Below are 18377 nucleotides of genomic sequence, written 5' to 3'. Positions count from 1 at the left end.
CACGTGGAGAAAAGAGATCATATCTTTGGTTAATGAATGAAAAGAAGATTAGAACAGTAGTACTCACCTTCGTAAAAACTCCCCAAAGAAAGAGCCAAGCAAACAAAATATGAAGTCAACTAGAACAAGACGATAAATATCTTGGCCAACCAAAGTTTCCCAGCACTTTAAGAAACAGAAGGAAAAAAAAAAAAACAAAATCATACTCTAAGTTAAAAACTATGCTATTTAAACATTGTTCCCAAATGCTTGGGCATCTGAAACTTGATCAAAGATCTGAAATCTTGATCAAATATATTCTAGCAGCCTGGCAAATCATAGTTGACTTCTCAGTGAACAATGCTGCCATCCAGCTGAGACTTGAGCTGGGCCATTCACTTTTTTCTACAGTTGATTTCCCTCAAGTTGCTAATAAAAATTGTTAGGGGTGGAAACTCAGCTTCCCAAGACACCACGTGTGCTTCTCTTTGCTGAAGCAAGTCCCTCATCCAAGTGGTTCCTAACCTGGCACTGCAAGTCAGAGATTTGTGGTTTTGAAACTTTACCTGTGACTCTGAGGTAGCCACGATGTTAAGCCAGTAGTAGCACAGTATTCCAACAACTGACATTTTCAGGATGGTATTTCTAAAAAGAAGAAGTAACAGTAACTGCACCAACAGCTGGTCCATACCTGGAGGGAGTGATGACAGGATGACCACTGGTTACACTTTTTTACCTCCTCTTGGCACTGCAGAGTGCCAGGACTAACAGGAGCTCTCCTGGGAGCTCAGGTGTGGCATTGTTCTATTGTCCTGGCAGAAGGGGAGCTGGGCACGACAACCTTGGCACGACATCTGCTTAACAGGCTGCTGACTGGGTGTGGGGGCTCCTCAGGGGAGGGAGGGCTGAGGGACACCAGGGGTTAGGCAGTGTAAATTCCAGGCATCTGTTTTTAAGTGAGATGACCTCAGTCTTCTCCCTACTTCCTTTCCTTTCCTGGGGAGGGGCCAACAGCCCAGGGGTCATCAAGGAATGCTACAAGCCCAGTGTCATAATGCACCCAGCTGGGAGGGAAACCATTCCTCATCCTCATGCAGAGATATAACATCCCAGAAGCTCAGGAAAGACAAAAGGTCATGATGGCAAGAGTATACCGAAGCCTTTGGAGAAGATTAATTCTCCCCCATAGCTCCCTATTCCCCCCACACCACCCAGACACAGCTTTGTACTGAAAAGAACTCAGCTTCAGGCCAAAAGCACCAAGAGGTGGCAGCAAAAAATACCTGGTAATAGTGACATATATGTGTTGTCCTGGAGTCTGAAACTTCTCCAGGTGCCCAAGCCAGGAGAAGAAGAATGGGATCAATGTGTTGAGGAGAGATACAATCACAGGTAGCACCAACATGGCAGTTTGGCTCTCTAGATCATTTCTATACCCTTTCATAAACAGCTAAGAGAGGAAAAAACAATGAAACAACCCAAACTTAGAGCCTTAACCAAAATGCTGCCTCAAGGTGTGTCCACAGGAAAGCCCCCGGCTCACCTCCCTGTATGTTCTCAGGTTAGAGACTGTCATGTTTTAGGGGCCCATGAGCAGCAGCACAGTGACCCTCTCCCCTTCCCCTAAATTATATGTGTACCAAGGATGGGAGCCCCAGCTCAAATGCAGCTCCTGGGGAAGAAGGGGCAGGTCTTGCTGGGGCTGCTTCTTGTTGTTTCTCCCCAGATCACCAGATGCACTGTCCCTAAGCTGACCATGGTCCCAGCCTGCTGCTGGAGAGAGGAAGGAGATTTGCTCAGACCCCTCAGGTCCCTCACTCCCGCCATAGTGCCCAGTGGGGCATGCCTTGCAAAAACAGCTCTTTAGGCCCAGCAGAATTTGTGTGTGCTCTGGCAGCAACAACAGCTCTGCTGCCCTGTGCTCCTCGTAGTGAACAGAGCAGTGCTCACACTCAGTGTGAAATATCTACGTAGAAAAATGCAAATTCTGGCCTTACCTCGAGGTTATTAATGGAGAGGAAGTAAACACCAGCACAAGCAGCTGCTGCTGTTCCCAGGGAAGCAAGCCAAGCAAGAAGATGAGTAGCAATACGAACAACTCTCTCCATCACAGAAAAATTTCGAACTTCTTTGTTTACTTCAGTGAGCCCTTCCTGCAAAGAAACAATTCCTAACTTAGTCAACAGCATAAGGCAAAACTTGTTTCAAGGCACTACCAGAGAAGCTGAATGAAAGATTATTGTTCTAGAAGATGGGCAGAGTAATACCCTAGGAACATTTACTGGGCAACTTTGTGTTCCTATCCCAGAAGTGAAGTTTCACAAATAATATTTCCAGCCTGCCTTTTGTTTATAAAATATTTAAATAGCAGGAAGGAGAAAAACCTGAATAAATACTCTGTATGGCAAATATTTAATAGTCACAGAGACTCGTTCAATAGAACAGAAGCATAGAAATATTTATATGTAGCTTCATAAGAAAAGGAAAACAAGGAGCTAAGCCAATGCCAGGAGCTCAGAACAAATGAAACTCAGGAAGTCAGGAAGATTTAAATCTCTTAGGCACAGGACTAGCACACTTGTATCACTCTGCCAGAGACTTGTATGTGCACACAGAAGTTTGTATGCACAACTAAGTCTCTAACAGAATGACTCATGCACATTAGTTTTGTACCTCTTGTGGTATATACCTTTATTTGTGTGTGGAGATTCTTTTGTTGCAGTTTCACAGCTTTTTCATTAGTTATATTGAAGTCCCAAGTGCAGAGCAGCTTGCTGGCATTCACAGAGAATGTCTGAGGGTTAATGTTCCTGGAGAAGAATTTTGCCATGCTGCAATGAAAATTAAATTGGTCAGATGTGTGATAGGGAAATTCATCAAGTCTGTACAGCAGGGCAAGGAGGGAGATTTGCCAGCTTTTCCATCCCATCACAAGTTTATTTGACCTATGTCAGAGCATGTCACATACAACAATGTGGAAAATAAACTTTAATGTAAGAAATTCTAGCATTTCCATCTCAAGACTGTTGCTGACAATCTTTACCTCTGGAAGGCCACATCAATAAGAAACAATGTTAGGAGCAACAGCTTACAAAAGAGGATCACAATACTACCAGTTTGAAGTGGGATTCTCTGTATGTCCTTCACTATTTTGCAGTTATTTTTAATTTCTGTAATAAAGGTTTGATTCCTGGAGACTGTGTTTTGAGCAGAAATTTCTACTTAAACTCCACACCTGTAAATAAGGACTTATTGGAAACATACTCAAGTAATTATTACTTCTAACTGTTGACAGGATGGAGTTTTTTTATTGTGTGGCTATTTTCCACTTAATATAAAAGAAACAGGAATTCACAGTCAGTTTACCTGAACAACAAGATAAGAAAACAGATGACAAAATATATTCCAACAGTGAAAATATAGGCCAGTTGCATGTTGTAAGATGGACCATTCTCCACTTTACTGATTGTAGCATTGGTGTAAAAGCCATAGTAGAGCACTGTTTGTTGAAAATAACCCTGAAAAGACAAGGACATCATTCAGAATATTTGCTGTCACCTCCATGGTGGAAAGCATCATCACCTGAAGACCAGTTACTGGAGGTGGGAGCTGTCCTATTCCTTATCATGAAATCACAGGTGTGATTAAATTCAAATACTTACAGCTCCAGTGAACAGCTCCAGGCCCGTGAACGAAAGGTTATTTGGTTCTGCTGCAAGAAACTGAGGAATTGTGATGAAACCAAAGTTTATGAGGAATGAGATGATGTTCAAATTTAGCAGCCACTTCAAGAAAACAAAGTAAGAAAGAACACTTGTTCCAAACTCAGCACCAATGATCTTCAGAGTCTTGTGCCACAGCCGCAGTTGGTGAAAATATTCTGAAAGGTTATTTCCAAATCGCCGAAATGACTGAAGGGAAAAAGAGGACAGAGATGAATCTCAGCAAGCAAACAGGACTCAATTTCACATAATAAAGCTTCACATTTTAATGTTACCGTTTCATTTCAATGTTAAGAATGGATTTGCCCCACTCCATGCACCATAAGATGGTGAACTGGTGCTCCTAAGTGCTCCTGCAGTCATTGCTAATGAACACTGCAGCAATTAACTGGATCTTTGATAACATGAGGCAAGACACCAGATTCCTCTGGAGACAGTGGTAGCATTGCAGCTGGAGTGGTTTGCTCTGTTGTGACTGACAGAAGTTTCTGGCACTCACCACTGCTGCTCCCTGCAGACACTGTGTACACTGAGCACCACGATGCCTTGATTTTTTTGTTATTTCTTTAAGAACTTTGTTTCTGTGGAAGAGCAGGGCAGGGGTGACAAGCATTATAGTATGAGTCGTAATTGAATCAAGAAGTCAAAGAAGATGCTGCAAATACAGTTTCACCCCTGTGCACATAAACAGAATTATTACAACATGGAGATGCTCTTACTGGTTCATTTTATATTAGCTGATACCTTGGCTCCTGTCCCTGCTGTGACAGCATGTTCTAACCCCTCCACTAACTCACATGGGCAGCAGTATTTAAATATATTTTGTGAGGAGACAAAAGGATGGTTGAGACCATGTGGTCTCTTCTCCATTTTCAATGACCAACATCCAAGTTTCCTTTGAAAATAAATCTCAGGTCATCATTTATAACTAAATCTCAGGACCTTGATATTCTCTTTTCTATTACCAGGAGAGATTCTTCTTATCCCCATCATTAAATTATTTTCTCTTGCAAGACATTAACTTTTTTAAGTGCATTAAAATGTACTTTGTCATAGAGTGGCAAACCAAAGCTCAGCAAACAGTAAACCCCCATAATTGATAGCTAGATTTTGCTAGAAGTAAACTTTTTTAAAACCAAACAGATAAACTTTTATTTTTACCTGATCTCTCTCTTTTTTCTCATGGTCTCTGGCATCTTCTGGATTGTTTTAATCCTTTCATTGGTGGACATACTTGCAAGACTTCTAACTAAATCTTCCTCTGCATCAAACCCATGCAAAAAACAAAATTTGGGGATAAGAGTACAGTAATTTTTATACACGGCCAGAAATGGATATAACAACATCCCCCATTTACACTGCTACCAAGGTGTGCAAGCTGAGACTTAGTAATATTGCCCAGAATATCTTCAGCTCCTGCAGAACTCTAAATGAGATGCAAGTAGTCCAACAATGTTCACAGAAAGAGCTGCAATATTAAGGAAAATAAAATACTGACAAAACTCCAAGATTCTGGTCCATTGCTTGATCACTGTTTGACAGTGACACTTCTATGATGCTACATATTGACTTGAAAGCTAAACTTATGCTTTCTTTCTTCTGTAATTTCAGTTGATGTTAGTGCCACAGACACAGCTCTCTGATCTGACAATCAGGCTGCTTCTGCATAGTCGGAATTTGATGCTAATTCTAGCATCAAATCAACAGTATCTAGCATCAACAGTAGCTGAAAGCGATCTATTAGCTCTAATAAAGAGCTTAGCATTTCTTTCTACAATTTAACACCTTCATACAGCATTTCATTTATCATGGGATTTGAGTGTGTTAGGAGAGCACAAAAAATTAACCACTACCATAACACAAACCTAAGCTGTCCCCATAACCACAGAAGGGCTGTACATGCAGTTCTGGTGAGAAACAGAGCAGCAGTCATCACACCATCCTTCTACAAGACACTGTCAAATACTGAACCCCTTATCTAAACCCCTACCTTCACTGCACACTGGATCTGTTTCAAACATGCTGGAAGAAGTCATGAAGATCTCATCAGGTGGTCTTCGGTTGCGTCTCCGAATGAAGCTGTCTGAATAACATACATGTCCTGACAATTTGACTTCAGAAATTCAAATTTCACTTTCACAAGAACAAGTTAAAAGTCTGCACTTGAATCTCACCAACTTCATGCAAACACACTCCCCCACTCACTTCTTTCCTGGTCGTCTTTGACAAGCACAAACATGTTTTCAGATAAATGCTGGAAAAGAGGAACTGGGCCCAGTCTTCAGCTGTCATGGAGAACTCCATCTAACCCATTCACAAATGCACACATTCATTATTCAAGACTTTCTTCCTAGAAGACAAGGCCTTTCTTTAAAAACCCTTCCCCAGCCGTCAGAGGGATCATTTTAGTATCACACTCCATCGTGCTGAGTAAGTTATATGTGCCAAACTCCCATTTCCCTGGGGCCAAAGTTCAGCTGCTCTCTCCACCTCCTTTCATCCACTTATTCAAACAGGTGACTACACTCCTTAAAAGCATCTGCCTCCAGCCATGACACAGATGAGTTTAGCCACAGCTTTCCTTGCCTGACCATCCCAGCAAGATAATGGCCAGTCCCAGTGTCACATCCCAGTGTGGAGCTCAGCTCTCTGATGTGGAAGGACCCTGTTTATGACCCCTTTTATTATGTGAAGTTATTCATGTCTGAACAAGAAGAATTTAAAATATTTTTCAATATTATTTTACGGAGGGCAAGATTGACATGCAATATTGTGATGCACCACAATCCTTACCTTCTGATCCACTGGAAATTCCATGAGTGTAGGGATAATCCAGCATATGGAAGGTAGAATAGGGGGTGTAAGTCTCTTCTGGCTCAGGCTCAAAGGAAAGACTGTCTGTTGAAGGAAGTCAGAGTGACACGAAATTGCAAACTGCTATGGGTTATTTACAGACACAGACTGCCAAGCCTATGACAAAATACAGATCTACAGATCCAACACAGCAACATATTCCCTCAACAAAATTTCCATATTCCACTCCAATGTACATCCTCATACTCAACAACTTACTCAGTCCAAACAAGACAATATTTATTGATCTGTTAATACAACAACCCATGGATTTGCTAATAAAACACATTGAACTGCTTAAAAAACCAAAAAGCTAAAAATATTTTCAGAGTTGAGCTTTGCAGAGCAGCAGGACTCCCTCAGGACAGAGCCAACTGTTTGTTCCAGGCACTCTCTAAGCTGGTCACATGAGAAATTACGTACCTGTGAAATTTCCATATGGACCTGTTCTGGGTAAATCCTGGCTGTAGTCAGAGCCAGGTCCCAGGGAATCCATTGGGATGGCCACAGGGTAGTTCTGCTCCCTGCCTCTGTGTTCTCCAAAAGAACCATGCAGAGATGAATCATAAGGGGTTTGGTAAGATAATCGATTCCTTTGAGAACTCCCCCTGTGTAAGCAATAAAAAAGAAACCCCTGACTGTCATAAAATCCCTCAATAGGTAACCTGAATAATCTGCTACCTATTATCATCAACTCTGAGTACATTATAAAACAAACTATGAGACTGAGAGATATTTTGTATTTAGAACTTCAACAACATAATTCTGATTTGGTCATAAAGTGAAATAGGAAGGCTAAAATTTTCTCCACCTGAAGTTAGCTTAGACTCTAACTAAACAGACTCTAACCTGCTTAGAAAACAAAGATATCCAAGGTTATAGCCCATTGTGAAAATTTCTGAAACAAAAAAATATGTACAACATTATGCCATACATACATTTAACTGAAATTCATCCAACAGGTAAAAAGTAAACACACCATTTACTTTGAATGCTGCCTTCCTGGTAACAGTTTTAAAATTTTGTCTGAGAATGAAAGCATAAAGGAGGGATTAAACTAAATCCACAAATTAAAACCTCAGAGAAGAAGTATCTTCTGCATAGAAATGAATATTTCTTATGGCACAGTCACAGAGTAAAATTAAATAAACTCACCTTCTATCAATTTCCAATGTCTCTGAGAAGTGGTAGTCTGGATTTTCAAAGGCTTCATTGTAATGATAAGACATGACAAGTCCTTGGTTTGAAGGATGAAACCTTCCTTATTTTTGTCTCTACTGCTTCATTAATATGTTAAAAGGAAGACTGATTACAGACCTGATTACAAAACAGATGCAGATGCATAAAAATTAAAAGGAAGGAACTCCATTGTAGCAACTTAGAAGATTCTGTTATTCTAATAACAAATAACATGAAACAGTATAAATCAGCAGTGGCTGTAACTTCATCACCTCACCATTGGGAAACTGGGGTGCAGCAGAAATTGCAGGTCAAACAGGAACTCATATTCCTCTATAGTTAGGTCTCTCCAAACCTACAGAACTGCAGTGCCATATTAGTTTTCCCAACACTAATGAGGCCAGGCTTTAGAAGCATGTCAAAACATTAAGAAAAAAATAAAGTTCTCTCTCTCCTCCTTAAACAGCAAAAGCCAAATACACAATTTTTCCCAAAAAATTTAACTACATTTCCAAAACAAAAGAGGAGGTGAAGCCTGCTAGCAGTGCATCTCTGAGCCTTAGTTGTGAATAAGGGACCTGTGGGACCATGCCTTTGTACAGAGTTGACGATATCTAGAGACTCATTCATAATGAGGGCTCTTCTAATGGTTTAATGCCTCAATCCTTTAAAAAGACCTGGTTTTAGATTTCTCACAGAATGCTCCATTTTAATCTTAAACGAGCCAGACTTATTCAGAATTTATTGAATGGGAATCCTCATGAGCAAGTAAAAAGGGAATGCTACATTAGAAAAAGAGAATCCAAATGAAGCAGGCATTTCTTGCAAATAATCAAAAATCATACTCAAAATAAAAAAGCAAACTATTTTTAGCATTTCTTCTTAAAGGCACCATGCAAGTTTCCTAAACTGGAAAGCTATTCCACAGCAGGGAAAGGAAAAATAAACTATAAAGGGCATAGCTGGTAAAACCCAGCGGACCCTATTTTTATTTCAGCTCCATTCCTAGAAAAGCAGAGCTGAATCTCAATTAACAGTAGAGTCTCAACAAACTTTTTCATTTGCAGTGGATTTTATTTATGACTTTTAGTGTAGCAAAGGAAGTATTATATGAAAAGTATCTTCAAAATGGGTAATTATAAAGTGTCTAGTTTCTGAGGGCTTTTCAAAATCTTATTCTGCAAAAGAAGCTCTTAAATTACTATTGTGTTATTTACATGCCTTAAGAGCTTGGCACACAGTCTAAAATCTTGCAGTGTGACGTAGTTGTAAAACAATGCCCAGGTTTTGCACCCTGACTTGCAGAGTTATGCTTATAAACACGAGGGATTGACTGAATTCAAAGTCCTACATTTTAATCAGAACACTGACTACACTTTGATTACAGCATGAGGAAGGGTGCTCTGAGGCCCAGGTACTCAACACATCCAGTAAAAGCACACCAGGTAATGGGAACACACAGCGCATCACCCCTACTTCTGCAAACAATGGGGTGTGATTGCTGCCAAAAAGAAACCATAAATGGTCTCTCCTAAGTGACACTTGTGTCTCTTCAGGTGACAATTTCACACCTACAGAGACAGAGTGAGATTCTCATGAAAGCACAAGAGTAGTTAGCAGAGCCCTCTTTCCTCATCTCCAAAAAAAACTTAATAAACACCCCATGGATCCAAGGCTCTTACTTAAAAGTCATGAGAAGCTTAAATCTCCTGAAGAAGTAGATTTTCTTTGGCAGGAACCACTTAGCTCTTGGTGATCTTTTGAGAACTAGCTCAGAATATATCTGAACTTCTGCACAAACCCTTCAGGAATTAGTACATTCTGTCCCTATATTCTATTAAAAAGCATGGAAATTATTCTTGAAAAATATTATCATGGTCTTCTGCAAAGGCTTGCTTGGAAAACTAAACATCTCCTATAAATGTGGTTTATATTTCAAACTGCAATGAAAAGCTGAAGAGGGAAGCATTACTTTCTCAGGGGAAGAAAATTCTGAGACAATTCTCTTTGAAGAGTGTGCAAAATTACATTTTTCTAATTTTTTTTAACTGGTTTCCCAGGAACCCAACTCTCTCTGACTCAGCTATCCAAAAAGCTGGGAAGCTTGCCAGCAAGGCAGCTGGAAAGCTGAGCACTGATCTAAACAGTTTGCCAACCTGCCTGGTCTTCACTGGAGCTGTAGCGAGCACAGACATTTTGATGGAAGTGTATGGGTTGTGCAGCCTCAGCATTACCCAGAAGCAAACTGGCAGAAAACATCAGCCATCCATATCAACCAGCTTGCTGACATCAACCAACCAGAAGAAACAGATAAGCCTGGCTGGAAAATGGATAGAGCATTTCTTTCTCTTACTCATCTGAGAGACCTCAAGGCTTATCCATAAAGGCTTCTTCAGAAACTCAAACAGGCCCAAGATATAGATTCTCTGCTGGCTCTGTCATTATCCACTTTATTTTCTTTGAGTCTTATGATGCGCTGCATGCCAGGATCACTATGAAAATCCACAGGGACAATTACAGTCTAACACTGAACCCAGCATCTGAAAATACAGTTTTTTCTCCACTCACAAAGTTTTAATGACTCGAAGTCAATTTTCCACATATGCTGAGGCAAATTCAAATCTGGCAGTTTATACATTTCTGACCAGTCATAGCTCGCTGGAAAGAACCCAAAGCAGGGAATGCTCAAACTAAACCATCTCTTTCTTCCTTTTACCCTATGATGGAAAGCAGCAAACCATAGTTCCAGGAAAACATAGGACATTTAGATTTAGTTTTCCCTTTAAAAAATTATTTAGAAGGAAAAAAAAATAGCTGGAGGACAGAGGTTATTTGTGAAAGACAGAAAGTGGGATCTTGACAAATCTTCCCTTTGCAGAGTGGCATCCACTTGTGAGTTATGTTTTTGGATTTCAGCAAGCAACTTATCTTGCTGAAACAAACAAATCCTGTGCACTGTCTCTGGAGTACAGAAGCATTTAAGATCAGTGGGTTTAATGATCATTGATATGTAAATAAGTTAGAAGATCTGTGGAGGGCAGGTGCTTTCCACTTAAATCGTTCAACCCTGTAATGATATACAGGAAACTCCAAGCAGTGCAGACTCATACTTCTGAATCATCTCCCAGAAAAATAACTGCCTTCAAGTCACAGATCAACAGCCTTGACAAAATATTCCAGATTAGTTTCATCCCTTCCTGTGCAGGTAATGTTCTGCTATAGACACTAATCTTCATGTAGAATATAATAAAACAAACATGAATGTCTTGCCAAAATAGCACTTTGTCCTGGCATCAAGTTTCAGGAAAGCCACTTAAAGCTTCAAGCTCCTTACCTGTAATCCCTTAGTAAAAAAAAGATTTCATTAGGTAAATCCTATTTGCACACATCTTGAAGTGGAATAAAAACAGGGAATTCCAGAACTACACCATAGATAACTTAATAATGTTGAATGAAGGGAATAGAACTCATGGAAGAAGTGATTCAGAAAGCTGAATGTGCTCTATTTCCATAAAGATAGTTTGGTTTTGTAGGGTATGACTACACAGGGCTTCAGCATTACCCAAGTTTTATTCATGAATGCCTGTCCTGTTTAACATGTTCCACACATCTTCATGATGATAAAGAACCAGAACGATTTCTAGAAGCCAAAAGTGAGATTGAGAGACAAGCCGGAGTTTTACATTCTGCATCAGCAGCTGGATTCCAGTACTGATCGCTACTCTTCCACTGTCTCAGTCCCAACAGTTTCAACACTTTTGCAACAGACCAGGAAAGCCTCTCAGAAAATCTAAAGGGCCTGTGTATTGACACTAATCAAACACTACACTGGAGAAAACCTCATCTCTAAATGATGTATTCGCAATGGAACCAGCGTGAATCATACACGGAAGCAAAAGCCACTTATCTTTACTGCATCTTGCCAAAGTACCCAACCAGCACCAACAAACAACACCTCTTACAGGCCTCCCTTTGTGGTTTTATTGAGATCAGCAGGGTCCATTGCAGGAATCAACATCAACTCTGTTATTTTACTTCTTGGATTCAATTTAAGCAATCTGAATTGTGCCTCTGCTACAAGAGATCTTCCCAGTGACAGATGGCATGCAGCAGCATTAAAGACTCACTTGCTTACTATTGCACAGGGAGAGATAAACAAATTGGGAAGAGAGAGTGACAGCACCCCCCTCACAGCCACCATGCTGCTGTCTCTCCCAACAGCTTGTTGAGTCTGGACCCCAAATGGATTTACTTCCTACTCTTATGGTGCTGTGGCACCTACCAGAATCCAGATCCCACTCTGCCTATCCCTCCCTGTTCCTGTAAGAGTCAGGTCCAGAGAGCAGCCAGGCACAAGGAAGCAGAAAAGTGTCTGTTTGCCTCCAGCTGTTTTTCAGTATCATCTCTGTTCCTTACTTACTCTTTATCCATTTTTCTGCACCTAGTCACTTTTTTTGCCTTATCCCTTCCATTTAACAGTCCTCTTGTAATTCCCTCACAATATAGTAAGACTACAGTATTTTGATCGTGTTCACTTTCTTTGCAAATTAAATCCTTCCTATCACCTGTGGTTGCTTAGATAAGGTTTTTTGGGAAGGACTGCCAGCTACTTTGTGTTTGCAGTGTCTCAGAGGTTTCTACTTCTTCACCTGAGTTTAGAAACCTGCATTATAAACATGCCCCAGAAACACCTAGAAAATCGTTACAAGATGTAGTTAAATTTTAGTGTCCAGTAAAGTGTTATTAAGTGGAGGCACGTACAGTTTTTGCATAAAGGGAGTGGGTAGAAGTTCAGATACTTCATTAATTCTGTGAAATTCATAGTACTCTCACTAACCTACCACACAGATCTCTGCTTCTCCACCCAAAAGGCCCCACAGATACAATTCCTGCGGACTGAAGCACACATGACAATGACTTTGAATGATTTAATCCTTTACCTGAAGGCTCCTATGAGAGCAGCTCTCTGTGTTTGCTGCTTTGTTGCTTTTATTCTTCTAACTCTGACCACAAGGGCAAACTTAATTCATTGGGAAAATCATAAGCACTGAGATATATAACTACTAAAAATAGAAAGAGAGAGCTGAAGAGCAAGAACAGTATACCTGGCAGAGAGAGGAAGGGTTAGAGAATAAGAAAAAGAATTCTACATTATTTCTTTAACCCTTGAAAAACATTACCTAGCTCATATTGTGACCATTATGGGGAAAAAAGACTGAAGCAAGAATCATTTCATATCAGTGCAAGTCAGTCTTGTGACTAAATTTCCAAATTGCAGACTGTCATGTTCTTCGCATTTAACAGGACTAAATCTTACTTTGCAAAACAAGTTTTTAAAGTCTATTAACCAACATTACCAGCTACCTGTATTTGAAGGAAATAACTGCTTAAAAAAAAAAAAAACAGAAGGAAGCGAGTACCTGGTTAGAATTAATTTTCTGCTTTCAGTGGAAAGGCAGCCAACAACATCAGGTCTATTAGAAGATACTGCTTACTAGAACAGTTCTGACTGAAAGAAAGCCACAAAAGAAAGCTCTTTTCATTCTGCACTTGCTATGGATACCTCTCCACTGCAAATTGTACTTTAATGAGCAGTATCAGTTACAGGAGTATCATTCACCATTTCAAGTGGAAAAGCTTATGAAGACTACACATATGATCATTTTGGATAATAAACAGGGGTTGAATACACTCAAGGATCTTGGACTGGAAAAGGACATTGTTCTGTTTGTAATTTCTGGCTAAACTTCCTGTTATGAATATTGTTGTCCTGTTACTATTTGCACAAGCAGCATTTAACAGGACCCTGAGGGAAAAAAAAGTTTATCTGTCAGAATATTGGGAATACCAAGAAACTAGATTATTTCTAGGGTGAACCAATCAAAAGAAGAGAACTGGTTTTGTCAAAATCCTTATACACAGTTTTCAATTTTTTTGACAAATAATTTCACATAAGCTGAATACTTTTTACTTTTCCAGACAAAATGCAGCTCCATTAAAATCCAGTGTAGCCTACTAGCATGTTAAGGGTGTATTCTACAATGAACATACACAACCTATGGACTATACAAGTGGCAATTAGAGACTTTTTCACCAACACATGAAGAGGACACCACTGTAAAGTTCCAGTTCCTCTGATACCTGCCCATACAGCCATACCACACCAACTCAGCACTTTATCACTTTCCAGGGTAAAATTCCTTCTGACAAACTTACTTTGGGGGAAAAAACAACCAACAAAACAAAAAGCACCAAAAGACTAAAGCCATAACTGAAAAAAAAAGCTCAAAAAGTTAGAGATGAATTGCTTTGGGTGGAGTATTGACCTACCAGCCCAGAAGTTTTGTTTCAACAGCACTCCTTATCACCTGCAGCCCGCTGCTCCCCTCATCCTGCACTAGGGCTGTGTCGCACGGGCAGGGACTATCACCCACAAACTGTCGCACCTTGAACGTGGCTCTGGAGCCACAGACCGGCTGCTTCTGCCACACGGAGCAGGACCAGGCTGCCGCGGCTCGCAGGGCTGGCACAGGACACTGGCGACACGCAGGCAGGGGAAGCAGAAGTCAGCACGGCTCCCGTGCAGAGCCACTGCTTGCAGGTTTGCTTTACTAACAGAGCATTACTAATGACAGCGGCTTAGCCACAAAACCCAGCACGTGAAGATTTGGCTTTTAGAGGTACATTAAGTATTCTGCAGAGAAACGTTTCAGCCTTTGTAGGTGAAATAGTGTGTGTTTTGAGGGAGTGACAGAGTGAAGGACCAGAAAGAATACGAATACTGAAGCCCGAGATTTTCCCCACCTATTTAATACAAATTCCCATTACCTAATGTAATACAAAAAATTCAGAGCCTGCTACTTGGAAAATACAGTGCCAGATCCATTCACTAGCTAGCAGACACCAACACGCAACCCACACTGAAGTGAAATGCCACGCTCTAGGCTGTGATCCCAGCCAGGCTGGTGCCACACCTCAGAGGGAAGGGTGACACACTGGCTAAATACCTCAGGGAAGTGTGGCTGGTTCTCCCATGGGACCTTCCAGCAGAAGGCAGAGGAAGCTCGGATGTGACCTCCGGGCGATAAAGCTGTGAGGTGCCGTCGGTGCAGCAGGGCTGACACCAGGCTCTGGGCGGTTATTCACCTTTCAGCGAGCAGAAGCCGAGTACACCCCTGACATGCCCTCAGCCCGACCCTTACGGTTCCATCATTCTACATGAGCAGCAGCCGTTTGTAAGCGACAGCCACCTGTCAGGGCTGCGGCGGCTCCTCCCGCTCCGCTGCGCGGAGAATCCGCCCTCCAGCCCCGCCGCGGCGCGGCCCCCGCTCGGACCCTGCAGCCAGCGCTGCCCGCTGTAGCCCCCGGCCCTGCCCAGCCCCTCCGGGACGCAGAGCCCCGGAGCTGCCCTCGCAGCCGCTTACCTCGCTGCCTGGCTGGCCGGGAGAGGCTGCCCGGCCCCGGCTCTCTCGCTCCAGGTGCCGCCGCCCCGCCCCGCCGGCCGCCCCTCCCGCCGCCCGGTGCCGCCTTCGATCCCCGCGTCGGGGGACCCGCTGTGGCCGCCGGCTTCCCTTCCCTTCCCTTCCCTTCCCTTCCCTTCCCTTCCCTTCCCTTCCCTTCCCTTCCCTTCCCTTCCCTTCCCTTCCCTTTCCCCTTCCCTTTCCCCTTCCCTTTCCCCTTCCCTTTCCCCTTCCCTTTCCCCTTCCCTTTCCCCTTCCCTTTCCCCTTCCCTTCCCACGGGCTGTGCGCGGAAACGCTCCCCCGGAAAGGGGAGCTGAGGTCCTGCTCGTACAGCTCAAGAGACAGAAAAACAACTCTGCGAAGTTCTTTGCTGTTACCTACCGTGCAACACGTTGCTATGTTTCTGTTTGAGCTCCAAGACGTTCACACTCCTTCTCCCACGAATTTAAACATGCTTTCTTTTGGCCTGGGATAGCAACAACACCACAATAAAAGGACAGAGAGAAACAGTTGTCAGACACAGGATGCATTACCTTTATCCCTGGATTAATCATTTGTAGAACGATCTTTCCTCACATATTTTTTTACTTGAATTAAAGGAAGACTCTTCTAAGGGTGAAAAATTACTTCATTCTAATGAACTCTAGCATATGCTGTCTAGCATAATCCACAGTTCCTGGACAGAGTGTTTAATACCAGCCCTTCCTGTACTCTGTATGGACCAGAAGGAACTTCTGCTTTAGTCTCACACAGTGATACTGATTCTTCTTGCCTTTCTCCTTTCCCTTCTTCTTCCCATTTCATGCAGACGTATGAAAAACTACGGATTGGACAAATCTCCAGCTGAGTATCAGGCAGGGTGCAACACGAAGAAGCCAACAAAGTGCTGCAGTTGTGCTTCTGACATGAATTTCTATCCCAAAGCAGCTTAGCAGGGATGCCTGTCTCACCTTCACTCACTCCCCTGCAGCTGGACTCAGGGATACCCCAGCACACCCAGCACACTGCAGGCACTTCCCAAAGGCCAATGCTTTGGAGCAGGAGCATCTTCAAAGTGAACAAGGGGCCAAACAGCCACGAGTGGAGTAGGCAAAGACAAAGCAGCAAATAGGGTAGGGAAAACACTGGCTTTGCTGTCCCAGATCTATGGCCTGCCTTTTCCCTTTTTGCTAATACTGTATAGATTATAGACCCTCAGCTGCTTCTGTGTTGATATAACTTCTTACGCCATTTTTGCATATTTTATCTCCCCAGAAAGCCACACATCTTAAAACTTCTACCAACTATTCCTAAGTAACTTCTTTGGTCAGCAAGACTAAAAATGCAAACAGATGAAAAATACCTGTCAGCCTGTGGACTAATGCCAGCAAGGAACTGGTAATAAATCAATCAATCTGCTCTGTGTTCAGAAGCTGTGCTGGTGTAACTGCTGACTTTTACCAAATGACTAGTGCTTTTCCAGCTCCTGAACTCGGTAAAACGTGTTTATCCTGTACCAGACACATTCTGCATAGACTTAAGGGAAGTTTTCTAATGCTACTTTAAGATTAGGTTTTTGCCCTAAGCAACATTCCTGGCATGGCTGCAGAGGACCTGTCTGCAGATCTCCTGTACTGACCCAGAGCTGTCTGCACCATGCACAGGCCACAGCACAAGGTACCAGGGTAGTCAAACATGAGATCCCCCAAAAATTAAAGCAATGACTCGAACTTCCCTGAATGCTTAGAAGCATTTTTGATCTGTGGCATTAGGAAGAGGAACTATACAATAGAAATATTGTCCTGGAAATGGATGGTGTTACTAAATGTGACAGACCTATCTCCAACATGCTGGGAAACAGAATATGGCACTGGCTTCCATGCTCAGCACAGACTGAGCGCTGCTGCTTTTGTGGATAAGGAACACTGGACAGATGATATACAAGTGGAACTTACCGCATTCCCTGCATGTGACTGTTGTGCTCTGGTAGAATCATCCATTCTCTCCTCCTCAGCATGTCTGTCTTCCTGTTTTTCCACCTGGGATTGCTGTGATCCATAAAATTCATTGAAACATTTCCAAGTGTCATAAAAGCTTTCTCAACTGAAAAAAAAATAACGTTAGAGAATGTTCTCACAAAATTCCTGGGGAAGTCGATCTTGTTTCAATTCCTCCAATCTTTATTTAAATTTGTTCTCATGGGATCATTAACACAATACTTCGCTAGCACACAGAGTTTCAGAAAGAGTTTATTTAACCTCAAGTGTATTATTCACCTTTCCTCTTTGTATTCTTCTTGGTAAAAAAAGAAACATAAATATAAAGTGAAACTGCCACCCCAGATGACACCCCAGGGCAGCTTTACCCTGCAAATATTCCTATTTAGGGCCACACAAAGACAGCCCATGCTTGGGTGGCTTCAAGGCACCAGTAACAGTGTGTACAAATGCACATTCTTATCCAGCACATGAATCACAGGCTCAGCAACACTAATGCTCAACAACACTAAATGATTTTTCAGGAATGCTGCTGAGGGGTTTTATTTTCCATGCCCTGAGTTTTTCAGAATGATCAGCTGGGAGTTGTTCAAATGAATCCCATGAAATGTGGCGCTCAACCAAGGAACCACAATCACCTGTGCAAATGTATCACTGACGTGTCCAGCTCTGTCACCAACACTCCGATCCTGCTGACACTCTCACAGCATCAGCCTTCGCTATACAAAAACTCCCACCTGGCAAAACTCATCCTGATCTCTGAAATCTCTGAGCTCTCTGAAAATGAGAAGGGAAAAAAGTAATAGGCCTCCAGAGCAACTTATAGAAGGATGAGGGCAAGTTATAGGTTGTTCTCATCAAAAATAGCTAAAAATCCATATTATTTATAGAACCATCAAGGCTGGAAGAAACCTTTGAGATCATCACAAAGACAAACCTGCCAGTACAAAGGCAAGAACACTGCCACAGTGTGTTTCTATGTTGGTTTTTTAAGTCATTCAGTGCAATAAGGAAGTTGCTGTGCTTTAATTCCATGTCTCTGTATTTCACAACAATTCCCCTTAAGATATACCTTTCACCTCTGCTGGTAACACAGATTACAAACATGTACATCTAAATTACTTTGAGAACTTTTATTTTTATCAACAACATTTTATGGTTTTATTATGAAAATAGATTACCGACATAGATTGTTGCTAGCAAAACA

The 18377-nt window shown here is 41.9% G+C and overlaps 1 protein-coding gene across 7 annotated transcripts in view; it reads right to left on the bottom strand.

The window, feature by feature from the left end:
- The window catches only part of TMC5 (transmembrane channel like 5), a 37802-nt gene that overhangs the window by 7137 nt on the left and 12288 nt on the right, over positions 1 to 18377 (bottom strand). For 3 of the 7 annotated variants that reach the window (XM_068206874.1, XM_068206879.1, XM_068206873.1), the window contains exons 3-18: positions 17129 to 17276; positions 15576 to 15660; positions 13154 to 13242; positions 7710 to 7871; positions 6978 to 7162; positions 6495 to 6599; positions 5692 to 5784; positions 4863 to 4962; positions 4201 to 4282; positions 3642 to 3890; positions 3346 to 3497; positions 2669 to 2810; positions 1977 to 2132; positions 1263 to 1429; positions 546 to 624; positions 68 to 165 (exon numbers count right to left, since the gene is read on the bottom strand). In XM_068206874.1, coding sequence (XP_068062975.1) covers positions 68 to 165; positions 546 to 624; positions 1263 to 1429; positions 1977 to 2132; positions 2669 to 2810; positions 3346 to 3497; positions 3642 to 3890; positions 4201 to 4282; positions 4863 to 4962; positions 5692 to 5784; positions 6495 to 6599; positions 6978 to 7162; positions 7710 to 7783 — 1682 coding nt within the window. In that variant the 5' untranslated portion in view covers positions 7784 to 7871; positions 13154 to 13242; positions 15576 to 15660; positions 17129 to 17276. Of the gene's footprint in view, positions 1 to 67; positions 166 to 545; positions 625 to 1262; positions 1430 to 1976; positions 2133 to 2668; positions 2811 to 3345; positions 3498 to 3641; positions 3891 to 4200; positions 4283 to 4862; positions 4963 to 5691; positions 5785 to 6494; positions 6600 to 6977; positions 7163 to 7709; positions 7872 to 13153; positions 13243 to 14879; positions 14967 to 15575; positions 15661 to 17128; positions 17277 to 17907; positions 17948 to 18377 lie in introns of those variants that run through there. The other 4 variants (XM_068206875.1, XM_068206877.1, XM_068206876.1 and 1 more) reach the window with 4 other exon arrangements.

Source organism: Anomalospiza imberbis, chromosome 16 (genome assembly GCF_031753505.1).
Source record: "Anomalospiza imberbis isolate Cuckoo-Finch-1a 21T00152 chromosome 16, ASM3175350v1, whole genome shotgun sequence".
In the NCBI taxonomy this organism is placed as follows: Eukaryota; Metazoa; Chordata; class Aves; order Passeriformes; family Viduidae; genus Anomalospiza; species Anomalospiza imberbis.
This window is presented reverse-complemented; position numbering and strand designations above follow the sequence as displayed.